The 14,066-nt window shown below is 42.2% G+C and overlaps 1 protein-coding gene across 1 annotated transcript; it reads left to right on the forward strand.

Annotated features, from left to right (window-relative positions):
- Positions 1-9,288: 9,288 nt before the first annotated feature.
- Positions 9,289-11,104, forward strand: LOC124649296 (protein ENL-like). Its single transcript, XM_047188945.1, has one exon. The coding sequence runs from the start codon at positions 9,289-9,291 to the stop codon at positions 10,723-10,725; it is 1,437 nt and encodes a 478-aa protein (XP_047044901.1). The 3' UTR covers positions 10,726-11,104.
- The last annotated feature ends 2,962 nt before the right edge of the window (positions 11,105-14,066 follow it).

The raw sequence follows: 14,066 nt of genomic DNA on the forward strand, positions 1-14,066 counted from the left end.
GCTTGCAGATTTTGGGGTCTCTGTTACGATACCCACTCCAGTTTTGTCTGACACTACAGGTGCTATCAGTATTGCGCGTGATCCGGTCAAGCATGAGCTGACCAAGCATATTGGTGTTGATGCTTTTTATACACGTGCTCAGGTGCAGGATGAGGTTGTTGCGGTTCATTACGTGGCTTCAGATTTGCAGTTGGCGGATTTCTTTACAAAGGCACAAACTCGAGCGGAGCATGACTTCTTACTCTCCAAACTCAGTGTTGTGGATCTACCATGAGTTTGAGGGGAGGGTGTTAGAGTATATATCTGTATATTGTAGTTTCCCCATATATTAGGGGGCTTCCTGCATATTTTCACCTGTACATGTACTATATATTGTGGCCTTTGACCCCCTAGTAATACATCAAGCATATTTCCCTAACAAGTTCAAGGGTTCGTAGATAGTGGACAACTTTTTTTCCTAAAGGTGAGTGGCATGAGGTTTATCAATTGGTAAGACGCATGCGCACATGATTCTATCTCCGTCTAGCAACCTGCCAAATGGAACAGGAGTGTTCCTTGGAGGGCGTTTCTCACAGGCGAACATCAGCGCGTTTGGACGGATCCCAGTGGGGTCAGCGGCAAGGTGCGTGCGTTCAAGCGAGCGTATTCGCGCTCAGCCGAACGCCGATGACACGCAGATGGAGAGGGCGCACAAAATTCTGCATGACCGTGAGTCTTGCACTGAGAGAGGTACGAGTTTTATGTCTAAGTTTTCTTTTGTTTCTTTTCCGAATGATGAAGTGGTTGCTAGGGCGTCCAGGCTAGGTGTTTCGTTAGGTTGTTCACCTAGTCAGGTTATAAGTTCTGTTCAAAAAATCAAGGACATTGATATGCTACGTACTCTAGTCATGTTAAAAAAGAATGAGGACAAAGTTAAAAAAGGTTCAGGGGAGCCAAGTAATCTAGTTTTACAAAAAGCTAAAGCCTTAAGTTTTGATCTTGAGGAGGAGGAGCAGCAAGGCTCCGAAGGTCAAAAGGACCTTAATCCTCTGCATGGGAAACAGAAGAGGTCTTATAAGAAAAATGTTACTGAAGTTTCTGTAGCAAGGCGTTGTAGTGCAAGGCTTAAAAAGAAGATCTAAGTTATTCTAATGAGAGGAGGGTTTTGAAATAGTGGGGGGTTTAGAGATACTGCAAAACATTCAGTAGTTCTTGAAACAATTAGAGATCACAAGCTAGATTTTTTTGCTGTTCTTGAGACAGGTCGTGATAGCTTTTCGGTTCCGTTTCTTAAAAACCTAGCTGGTGGACTTGATTATGTATGGTACTGCCTTCCTCCACAAGGGAGATCTGGCGGAATTTTAGTTGGTTTAAATGCTCAAACGTTGGTAGTCAAGGATATTACTGCAGGTGAGCGTTGTGTTAAGTTCCACGTTTGCTCTCTGTTGGATAACTTTGAATGGTCCCTGGTCGCGGTCTATGGTGCCGCACAAGATGCCCAAAAGGGGGAGTTCTTGGCGGAATTAGTTCGGATGTGTGAAGATGATTCGCTACCAATGTTGGTAGGGGGGATTTTAATATCATTAGGAGACAAGACGAAAAGAATAACGATAATTTTAATGCGAGATGGCCTTTTATTTTTAACGCAATAATCGAGAGTCTGGATCTTAGAGAAATAGCTCTCTCGGGTAGACAGTTTACGTGGGCAAATCGCAGAGATAACCCGACGTATGAGAAGTTGGATAGGATCCTAGCTAGTGTTTCATGGGAACAAAAATTTCCCTTGGTTACTGTCAGAGCCTTAACTAGAGCGGGGTTAGATCATACTCCGCTTATCGTTGACTCAGGTGAACAAGCTTACCTATGCAATAAATCGATTTTCTCCTTTGAGTTAGCATGGTTGAGACGTGATGGCTTCTATGAAATGGTGGCTAAAGAATGGGCATCAATTTCCAGAGGAAAAAATCCTATGGAGTTATGGCAGAAAAAAATCCGCCACCTCCGTAATTTTTTACGCGGCTGGGCAAGAATCAAAGTGGGGTGTATAAAAAGGAGAAAGAGCGTTTATTACAGACTATAGACAATCTTGATCTCAAAGCTGAAACTACACCTCTTAGTAAGGCAGAAAGAGGGATTATGAATGAGGCCACGGAGCAGGTTGCAAAACTGCGTAGAGATGAAGAGAGTAAATGGGCGCAAAGAGCCAAAGTAAAATACATTCAAGAGGGAGGCGCTAATACAAAATATTTTCATCTTATAGCAAATGGTAAACATAGAAGAAAGAAAATCTTTCAACTAGAGCAAGATGAGGGAACAATTATAGGGCAAGAAAATATAAAGCATTATATAACCGATTTTTATAGGGGTTTGTTTGGGGCGCCCGCTCAAAATAATTTCAGTATGGTCGAAACAACAATAAATGATATTCCGCAAATCTCATTAGAAGAGAATGCCATCCTCACAGCCAACTTTACAGAAAAGGAGGTATGTGAGGCGATTATGCAAATGAAAAAGAACAAAGCACCGGGACCAGATGGCTTCCCGGCTGAGTTCTATCAAACTTTCTGGGAAATAATAAAAGTGGACTTGATGAATATGTTCGTCAAATTCCAACAAGGGGAACTACCACTTTTTAATCTAAATTATGGTACTATTATCTTGCTGCCTAAGAAAGAAAATGCCATACAAATCCAACAATACAGGCCGATTTGCTTATTAAATGTTAGTTTTAAAAAAATTACCAAGGTAGGGACAAATAGAGTAACTCAGGTGGCGGAAAAAGTTATTCGACCAACCCAAACGGCATTCATGTCGGGTAGACATATTTTAGAAGGGGTCTTGGTGTTGCACGAGACAATCCATGAACTTCACAGGAAGAAAATGGATGGCGTTTTGTTGAAAATTGATTTCGAAAAAAGCCTATGATAAAGTTCAGTGGCCATTCTTGCAACAAGTAATGCGTATGAAAGGTTTTGATCCAAAGTGGTGTCAATGGATTGAATATTTTATTAGTAAGGGAAGTGTAGGAATAAAGGTCAACGATGACATAGGTCACTATTTTCAAACAAAGAAGAGATTAAGGCAAGGTGATCCTCTATCACCTTTTTCTATTTAACATCATTGCAGATATGTTAGCAATTTTGATAGTGCGGGCAAAGGAAGACGGTCAAATATATAGATGGCCTCATTCCTCATCTAGTTGAGGGAGGTGTTTCTATTCTTCAGTATGCCGATGATACCATCATTTTTATGGAGCATAACTTGGAGAAAGCGCTAAATATGAAATTGATCTTGTGCATTTTTGAACAACTTTCGGGCTGAAGATAAACTTCCACAAGAGCGAAGTTTTTTGCTTCGGTAATGCTAAAGAAGTACAGGATGACTATATTAATTTATTTGGGTGTGAGGCCGGAAAATTCCCTTTCAAGTATTTAGGAATACCGATCCATTTTAGGAGGTTAAAGAATGGGGAATGGAAGCCGATAGAGCATCGATTTGAGAGAAAACTCGCGAGTTGGGTTGGTAAACTACTCTCGTATGGCGACAGACTAGTCCTTGTTAACTCGGTATTAACAAGTTTACCGATGTTCATGCTCTCCTTCTTTGAAATACCCAAAGGGGTACGAAAAAGATTGGATTTCTTTAGGTCAAGATTTTTTTGGCAAAGCGATGGCCATAAGAAGAAGTACAGACTTACTAGATAGAGTATCATTTGTAGGCCAAAGGATCAGGGGGGGTTTGGGGGTGGAGGTTCTCGATATTAAAAACAAGTGTTTACTGAGCCAATGGCTCTTTAAACTCTTGACTGAACAAGGTATGTGGCAGGAACTAATTCATAATAAATACCTTCACTTCAAATCTTTGTCTCAAGTAAAGGCAAAGGCCGCTGACTCGCCCTTTTGGAAGGGCCTTATGAAAGTAAAAGATGATTTTTTTGAGCGAGGTTCTTTGTAGGGAATGGTGAGGACACCCGGTTTTGGGAAGATACATGGCTGGGTAATTCTCCTCTTTCTCGCCAATATCCATCGCTTTATAACATAGTAAATCGAAAACAAGTTTCTGTTGCTAATGTTATGTCTCAAACGCCACTAAACATCACTTTTAGGAGAAATTTGACCGGGAATAGAGAAACAAGATGGATTCACTTAGTATCTCGGTTAATGGAGATTAATCTCTCTACTATACCAGATGTCTTTGTATGGGGCTTAACGCCATCTGGAACTTTTACTGTCAAATCTTTGTATTTGGACCTCATGAATGACCATACCACTTTTTTAAGGAAGTATATTTGGAAAATGAAAGTACCACTAAAAATCAGGATTTTTATGTGGTTTTTGTTCAAGAAAGTAATTCTTACAAAAGATAATCTCGTAAAACGTAATTGGCATGGCAATAAAAAATGTTGTTTTTGTGATCATGAGGAGACTATTCAACATTTATTCATCACGTGTCCTCTCGCCAAAATAGTTTGGCGTATTGTGTATATGGCTTTCAATATTACATCCCCAACTAGTATCAATAATCTGTTTGGAAATTGGTTTAAGGATGTTAATAAGAATGATAAAGTACAAATACATGTAGGCGTTTGTGCTTTACTATGGGCCATTTGAAACGTGCGTAATGACTATATCTTTAACAATGCAAAATCTTCATCTTTTATGCAGGTTATTCCCATGGCTACCCATTGGATCCGTATGTGGTCCTACCTACAACCAATGGAGAAACGAGAGGATTTGGATACTGGGTGCAACCGGCTAGAGAGGGTTGCGCGGGATATGTACAACCAGTGCAGCTGGCGTTTTGATTTCCGCCTAGCATTTTAGTGCCTATGCATCTCTTCTCATACTCTTTGTTTAGATGGTTGATACATGTATCGATCCTGTGTGACCCATAATGTAATCTTTTGTAAAACTAAGTTCGCTACTTCAATAATAAAATAAAAGCTGCATGCATCAATCGATGCAGAGGCTGGGGCTTATGCCTCCATTTCGAAAAAATAAGATAATACAAACAATCTTATGTCCACAATGTATCTTGTATACACTTGTTGCTTTAGTTTGAGATTATATATTAAATAACAATGATTGGTGTTTTCTGTATTTTTGGAATAATTTATTGCTTAAATTAAAAGTATAAGAATTGTTTTCTCATGGAGGAAGTTCGGTAGTAATTCATGGGCTCACTTAACACATCTCCCTTAAACATGTGGCACATAATAATAAGCGCAAATATAAGTATGATATATCTAAAAATGCTACTACATTATAATTGATGATACAAATATATTCATATATATATATATATTCAGAAAAGTTTGATTCTCATATGTGGTTCCTTTTTAATAATTTACGGGAACTAAAATTACAGCTCAATATAAAAGTACTATTCCTATCGTTCTTATGCCATGGGGGATATTTCAGCAAACATAATTTAACAAAACGTTATTGGCATTGGGATAGGATATGTGACTTTTTTTATCAACTGAAAATAAATCACTTGTTTCTTGACTGCCCAATGGCTTGGGTGGCATGGTGTGCATGTTTATGATTATTATTCCTTGTGGTAGATGTCACGTTATTTGGGTACTGGTTAATTTGTGTTCATAAGTCTCCTCTTTTTTTTCAGAACATTGGTGTTTTGATCTATTTGTTTATTGTAGAAATGATCTCGTTTTTTTACTCGAAGAAGGCTATCTATTTCATGCATATGTTGTTATATTGTATGAAAAAGCCACGGGCAGGGCCGAGCTGGAAATTTTTTCACCCCGATGCACCTTCATGCAACACTTCCTTGTGCTGGAAAAAAAATGCTCCCTTTCTTTTTCCTTTTCTTTTTTCTCCTGGCGCACACTTAGTTGGCTAAGGTAATGCACCAGGCTGTTCAGATCTTAAATACAAGCTATTTTGTCTAGACCCATATACATGTGCATCAGGATCGGCTCATTGGCTCTGCTCCTGGCCACGGGTTCGGGATGTACTACAATGTTCCAAACGCAAGGGCCAAAACCAGAGCTCAGATCAAATAACTTGGATTGGCTTACATGAGTGGATTAAGATCGATTACTTAGGGCCACTTCTTTTGGCTTCTCCGACGGTTTCTGGGAGAAGCTTCTTCCCACCAGCTTCTCCTAGAAGCCTAAATCTCAAAAAGAATTTGATTTATAATCTAGTTTGATATTTATTTCAACATTTTTCATCGTGTTTAGACTATTTTAGTACTTAGCGTGGGTTCGATGTGTAAGCCGCATAATCTTTTTTCAATACTCTCCGGGCAGCTCTTAACTTGAAACCTCTTAGTTTTGATACCATATAGAATTGATGCACTAGAACACTTAACCAACAGTACGAGCTATTAGGCAATATATTTATTCCAACAAATAGGAGAAGAATGGGATTTAGGGAACGAGATGGGGGCAAATGTGGATTGGAGGAGTGATTACGAGAAACTACTTTATCGAAAAATAATTGAATGCTAAATCTGCACTTATAACAGTACAGAGGGGACAGAGGGGGTACGCTCTTGCACTCTCGCACTCTCCATTTAGCCGTGATCTAAGGTCCTCGTCTCTCTCCTTAACCCCCTAATAAAACTCTCCAATATCCAATGTGGGATTTTGTAGCCATGGAAAGTATATGGAAAGGAAGAGGCATGACTAGCTTAATCTTTTGCAAAATGCTTTGCGCAAAGCTAGTGGTAGCTTCTTGAAGGAACTTCCAACCCCACTCTACATAGCTGATCTTGCCAAAAATAACTGTCTCCAATGGACTCTTCTTCCCTCCTTCCGAGCCACCTCGATATTACAATTAGTGATATCGAATGTTTGGTCAGGTGTTGGTAGTTCCCAATTTTAAAACAAACCTGCCTTAGATTGAAGGTAGTGTATGATCGTGGTTATGCTTTAGGCGTAGATTCGATGAGTAATACACGAATTTTTTATGCGATGCACAGTAAAAAAATCAGCTTGAACACCATTGTGCTTTGGAATCTTTTTTACAGCTTGACCGGACGTCTAATAAGTACTACCTCCATCCTAAAGCTTAAAGTTTTTTTTTGAAAAGTTAAACTAAGTAAAGTTTGACTAAACTTTTAGAACAATTTATCAACAAATGTAATATTTTGTATATACCGTACGAAAATATATTTCATTATTTGTTTCATGATATTAATTTTGTATGTTGCATGTTAATTATTTTTTGTAAAAGCTTAGTTAAATTTGACATAGTTTGATTTAAAAAAAAATATAAGCATTAAGCTTTGAGATGGAGGTAGTAGTTGTTCTTGTTGGTGACAAATAGTACGTCCTATCTTCATGGTGCCTATTAATAAGGCATTGTTTGCTATTTTTGGTCTATGATTAGCTTCTTTTATAATGGGCAATATAGTAATATCGAAGTGATGTCAAGTACACCATATGGTCGATGTTTGGTCTACGCTAGCTAAGTTAGTTATGATTCTTCCAACTAAACAAAATACTTCCTCGATCCAAATTAGTTGACTTTATTTTATTTAGATACGGATATACCTAGATGCGTTTGTTGACTAAATATATTCGTACATAAATAAAGTGGAATCAATTAATTTGAATCGGAGGGAGTTATCACAATTCAACAACTGCATACTCTTAGCAGTCCGCGTCCCTCTCCGTGAAATCAGAAGCTATTATCTTAGTGCTTTTGAGAGTTTTGGTTTCTTTTTCTGCCCTCGTAGCTGCAATAAAGTAGCCCATTGTCTAGTTCAGCATAGGCTTAAGGTAGAGATGAATGTGTTGGTTGGGCGGATGTTCTACCTTCGCATGTATCAGATTTGGTGGCCAGCGGGAATCCCCATTCCCTTTAAGAAAAACTGCATACTCGATCGACGGTGTGTGGTCTTATGGTTCCGACGGTGAACTTTTTTTTTAGAACACAGTACAACGCAGACGCTCATAAACACGCACGTACAAACATCCCTATGAACGCACGCACACCCTACCCCTATGAGCACCTCCGAGGGACTGAGCCGGCATATCTTAAGGTTGACGAAGTAGCGTCGGTTAAATCCTGGAATAAATCCAGGTAAATGCAAACACCTATGTCAAGTCTAGAACTTGAACCTAGGTGGGCTGGTTTCACCACAAGGAACCTAACCATCAGAGCCAAGCTCTGTTTGCTCCAACGATGAACTGGACTAAAGGATTGACCAAATTTTAGTTCAAAATCGGTGGTGTGCTGGGGAGGTGAGAGCAAACAACACAGTCGAATTCAAACCGGATTGGAAAGGAAAAGATACTCTCCCCTAGAGCATATTAACAAAAGAAAATCCCCGAGAGAAAGGAGAAGAGCATCTCATGCTCGCTCATGCTCAACGAGATCAAGGGAAAAGGCAAAACTTTGGACATGCAGACACACGACCGGTTGGTGGATGGATGCCACGAGAGCTCGAGAAGAAGAAAAATAAAATGCTTCAAGCTCGCGTACTCCTGCCGAAAGATGAAGAATCTCCCGGTTTCTTAACCACGCCGGCCGGCGTCGACGCAGGCATCCCCCTCTCCACGTCATGGCCGCTCATCTGAAATGTAGATTAACCAAAGTACGGTCGATCTTATCACCATCCATAGAGCATTGTGAGTTATCTTATCACAGCACCAATTAATTAACTCTCCAGAGTAGTTCTACGAGACACACTTAATTTACTCGGTGTAAAGTAGTTCTCTGATCATGCACAAGCGAGCTCGTGTCTTCAGTACTGGAGCAAAATCTCTCGTATTCGAGGATGCAAACTATCTGCATAAGCGAGATAAGCCTCGGCGAGTGAACTTTACTATAGCATTTCCACCTTCTAGCTACCATGATCCTGCCAATGTGCCTCAAATGTCGTCATTTCTACGCAACATAACCTGAAACTTTCGTGAAAAGAAATGTACACGGCCGGCATCATGCTGCTGCTGGTGGTGGTGGTGGTGGATTCGCTAATGGAGACGCCGATTCTCCAGGACACGAAATTCCTCCCCTTTTTCCCCAGTCTAAATTCCTCTCTTCCTCGCTAAGTAACACACATATCCATCTGAAACTACCAAGGAAGAATCAACCGAAAAACAAAATATGCCATCTCGATCGATCCGATCGCCAACTCTAACTAAACTCATGGCAGTAGCAGTTAGCTAGGCCTGTGGCCACAAAGCGACTAAGCGAGCGAAAAGAATTTAATCCATGCGCCACCACCACGAGCTCGCAACTTTATTTGGAGCCAAAAGCAGGGACTCCGAGGTCGAAAAGGCTTAAAGGGAGCGTCGCCGCATTGCCTCCTCTCCTTTTTTCTTTTCTTCTCGCGATGGCCGTGGTGCAGGCGGCGTCGGTGCTGGGGAGCTTCCCGTTCAGGGCGGCCGTGGTCGCGCTCTGCGTGCTGCTGCTCCCGCTCATCCCGTCGCCACGGGCGCCGGCGGCGGGGGAAGGGGACGGGGACGGAGGCGGGCGGCAGGCGTTCTTGGCCAAAGTGTGGGAGCTGCTGCACCTGCTCTTCGTCGGGATCGCCGTGTCGTACGGGCTTTTCAGCCGGAGGAACGACGCTGGAGGGCGGGTCGGTGTTGGTGAGAAGGATGCTGCCGCGGCGGGGAAGGCGGACGCGAGGTACGTCTCGCGGATGCTGCAGGGCGATCTCGTGTTCGACGATGATGGCGATGACCGGGTGCCGGACAGCCCCCACGGTGGCGGGGCGCGGTCTTGGAGCGCACTGCACCACCCGCAGGAGCCTGTGGTCATGGTGGCCTCCGGCGGAGGCGGCCGGAACCACGCCGCCCAGCAGGCGCCAATGTCGCTGCCCGTCCGGAGCCTCAAGCAGCAGGACTCCGGCGCCGCGGGATACGGCAATGGCGAGGCGCGTGCGCGGCCGCGCGCCCAGGAGACCGTGCTCCCTTCTCCAATCCCCTGGCGATCACGGTCCGGGAGGTTCGACGCGTCGACGAACAGCCCCTCGCCGTCGCCGAAGAGGCTGTCACCCGCGTCGTCCATGTCCAACGAGACATTGGCCAAGGCCAGCGAGGAGCAGGCCGCCGTCCCGAAGCGGAGGAGCACGCACAAGTCCTACATTTCCTCCCCACCGCCGCCGCCGCCACCTCCACCTCCATTCCTTGTCCACGGCTACCACCCTGTGGCTGAGCGCCGGACCACGGCGGCGAAGAGCTTCAAGGAGGAGCTGCAGGATCACAGTACAAGGGGCAGAGGAGATCGTGACCACTACTCGCAGAGCTTCAGCAATTCTTCTACTTACACCAACTCGTCTCCGGCGAATCCAAGAAGCTCTTTCGACGGCTCCTCCTTGTCGTCGGCGCCATCACTTGGTAAATCGGTGAGAACAATCAGGCCGAGAGAAGGGATTCAACCCCAAATCCAAGAACTGCCTGACGAAGAAGAAGAAGCCGGTGATGCACCGGATAATTCGCATGGTTCAGAAGAGCCATACGGATACAACGCTTACCAATCCATCCCCAGGTTCCAGTACGAGAGAGGGAGCAGCGACCCGATCCTGGGCAAAGTGGCTGTCTCCTCCGACGAGACCGAAAGCAGCGACGATGACGAGGACGGCGTCGGCGCGTACTCGACGAGGACGAACTCGCCGAGGGAATCGCCGCCGACACCGGAGGTGGACGAGAATGAGGTGGACAAGAAGGCGGAGGAGTTCATCGCCAAGTTCAGGGAGTCGATCAGGCTGCAGAGAATCGAATCGATCAAGAAGTCCGCCGGGCCCCGTGGCGTCAAGCATGGCAAGTAGCTCAGCTCGACTCGCCGCCGGTGATCATCCATCTCCGGCAGGCGCTGGTTTTGCTAATTAAGCTTTTCAGTGAACTGCTAGCTAATGTTCAGAGATAACATACTACGTCGTTATAGTTTTCAAGAACCACCTGTAAACATTCATGTAGGTGATGAATGGGAGTGTACTTGTGTTCATGCCATGATCATGACATGGCATGCTGGTATTTTTGGGGGCACAATTAAGAGATCGACCGATCCATCTCTAGGGTTGAGGATTAGGCGTAATTGGTTTGCCTAAGTGAATGCTGCTACCACTGTATCTTCTTCTGCAACTGACCAGCTGTAGTACTATTCTCTATTTGGTCAGTAGTTCAGTTCAGCTTAACTTTACAGCAACATTCAGCTCAGCTTCAGATAGTGTGGAATCTGATCCTGCCGCTGCTCTTTTATCTCGGCGAACGAATTCTGATCCTTCATTCGGACGGGTGGTCCAAAGTAAACCACTTGTGCTGACTGCAATGAAGTTGTGATTACTTTAGTTTTTGTTATGATCAAACTGCTCTTTTCATACTACCGAAAGCACCCGATTCACTGATAACCACAAAAAACCTGGCCTACCGGATTCATCAGGAGAGAACAAGTCCACACCATTCGTATAAGGAAAAAAAATGCATGTCATATGTGTCAGTGCCCTTGTAACCAGACCTAACATTTGCCGGCAAAAGAACCCCATTTTGCTTAATTTCACATAAATTCGAATGAAGTCGTTTCGATTTGGGTAAATTTCACACAAATTTGAATGATGTCATTAAGTTTTACCCCAAACCAGTAGCCAAAATCTCTTTTGGTACTCTTTTTTTTTTAGAAAAACAGAGGTAAAAGCTTATACTATGTATATAGTAGCTCTCTAGACTCTAGCGTTCCTGGTAATTATGCTATGAGATCTTGCATGTGCTCCTTTGGTAGTACTTGGATGATCCGTGCTATTACTATTGCAGCTAGGAGGAATTGAGTAGCTTGGATTCGGTTGTTGGAAGCACGCTAAAGGTTAGTGCGCTCTAGAGTGTTGAAGCATCACTGTCTAAGCATGTATCTGTTTTGGCCTGCAGGCTTTGTCATCCTGGCATCATGCCGAAACTGCTCCGTGGATAAGGCTTTCCTCTGAATTCTGAAGCAGCAACTCTGTCCTGCTTTCTTTAGCAAGATTCGGGCACTAGTGCCAAGTCATAATGGAGTAATATTATTATTTGAAAAATAGGGTTCAACATCTACTAACGGCTAGAGCTTAAAGTATGTGGTAGATATGTTATTCTACTCCTCAAGATTTAAAATGAGCTCATGTGCTGACTGGGCTCTGAAGAATTTGTAGGCCGAAAGTATGAGGGAGTGTCAGCATCATGTGCTTGACAATTTGACATTTCAAGTTTAACTTTTGAAAATAATATCTTTTGTTAGAAAACTGTTGAAAGAATTAATTAGTACTCCCTCCGGTCCTATTTAATTGACTCAGATTTAGTACAAAGTTGTACTACATCCGAGTCAATTAAAAGAGACCAGAGGGAGTAGACAATAAGCTAAAACCGGATCTCTAGGTGAGAAAGAAATTACTTAGCAGTACAGTTTACGGAGTTCCTGGTGATGATTTAGCTCAATTTTCCCACATTATCTTGAGGATACCATACTTTCTAAAAAAAATAGTACATTGGGGGTGCTTGGTTAAAATAAAATACTGTACAAATGTTTGGAAACCAAGGTATTTCAAAAAAAAAAGAGGTATTTTCACAATATTAAGAAAAGAGATATGTACATCTTTTTCCAACTATGATTTTACAAAAACTGTAGTATGCCTTGTCTAGACATTGAAATACCATGGTTTATTTGGGAATAATTTCGTTTTGAAATAAAATTAGGAATAGTTTTGGTATTACATAAAGTGAGCTTCCTATATTAAAGAAAAAATTAAGCAGTGGCCTCGTTCAAAATACCAGGAAAGACATAGGAGTACTTAATATCATTTTCTTGTCAGCGAGGCCACACAAAATAATTACTTCTCACACGACATAGTATTATGATTTAGTATCATAGTGCATGATAGTAATTTAATTACTACATCAACATGCATTCCTTAATATCATACACCAGCATCATACCACCACTTCAGTTTGAGAATCTAGATATACAATTCTGAACATGATCTATTTCATATTTGTTTTTCTTGTTTGATGCACTAAGATGAAATATCATGATATGAACTACAATCCCCCTCTCTCTCACCCTTAACTGAAAATGCCATGTCATTTTCTTACATGACACTATGTTATACTCATGATACTTGTGTTGAATATATGAGCGATTCCAATATGTTTAATCTGGAAATAAAGCAGATATGACATGACGAATAATCTAAGCAGATTAACCCAATCAACATTCCTCCTCCGCACACTAGATATGCAACTCGATAGGTAGGATAAAAATGGCATGTGTATCTCAATTTCTAGTAGGAATAAGAGAACATATAGAACAACCTTGAAACATTTTCAGCAGCTGCAGCAGAGGGGTTGGAATAGTCATGATGGCATGGTTTGCAACAATGATGATGAAGTATTCAATGGAGTAATTCACAACAACACCGATGAAGAAGTCATAAGAAATCACGCAAGTTCATTCCATGAAGACCTTATCACCTCACTATTGTGTAGGAACGCGTGCTCTATTGATTCACGTGCACGTGAAGAAGCACGATGGAGAAGACCCTAGAGATAGGGCAGCGAACGACATGGAAGGAGCTCATGAGAGTACTTGTGATTATACCTCTTGCAAGCATCCGCAACTACAAGAAAGTAATTAAGATAAATCTAACCACAGCCTTAAACTCTTAGATTGTACACTTCCTCGTGCACCGGTTTCCTAACGGGGGTTTGGGTTTCTGTCGCTCCCGCAACCCCACACTTAGTAGTCAAATACACGATGCATTTCTCTAGGCCCATAAAGGTGGAGTATCATATAGTCGACGTTCACATGATACCACTAGAAGAATAGCACCACAACTTAAATATCAAATCATTGCATATTACTCAACATAGTTCCACTACTAACATCATGATTTCTCCCATGTCCTCAAGAACTAAACGAACTACTCACGAGACATCATATGGATAATAATCAGAGGTGATATAATGATGAATAACAATCTGGATATAAATCTTAATTTAATGGTTTCACTCAATAGCATCAACTACAAGGAGTAATCAACACCGGGAAAGTTTCCCATATGAACTAGACAAGTATCATACCCAAGATGTTATAGCGGAATGGCGTGGAGATAGCGGTGATGATGGTGTGAATTCCAGCTCGATGGCG

Source organism: Lolium rigidum, chromosome 4 (assembly GCF_022539505.1).
Source record: "Lolium rigidum isolate FL_2022 chromosome 4, APGP_CSIRO_Lrig_0.1, whole genome shotgun sequence".
In the NCBI taxonomy this organism is placed as follows: Eukaryota; Viridiplantae; Streptophyta; class Magnoliopsida; order Poales; family Poaceae; genus Lolium; species Lolium rigidum.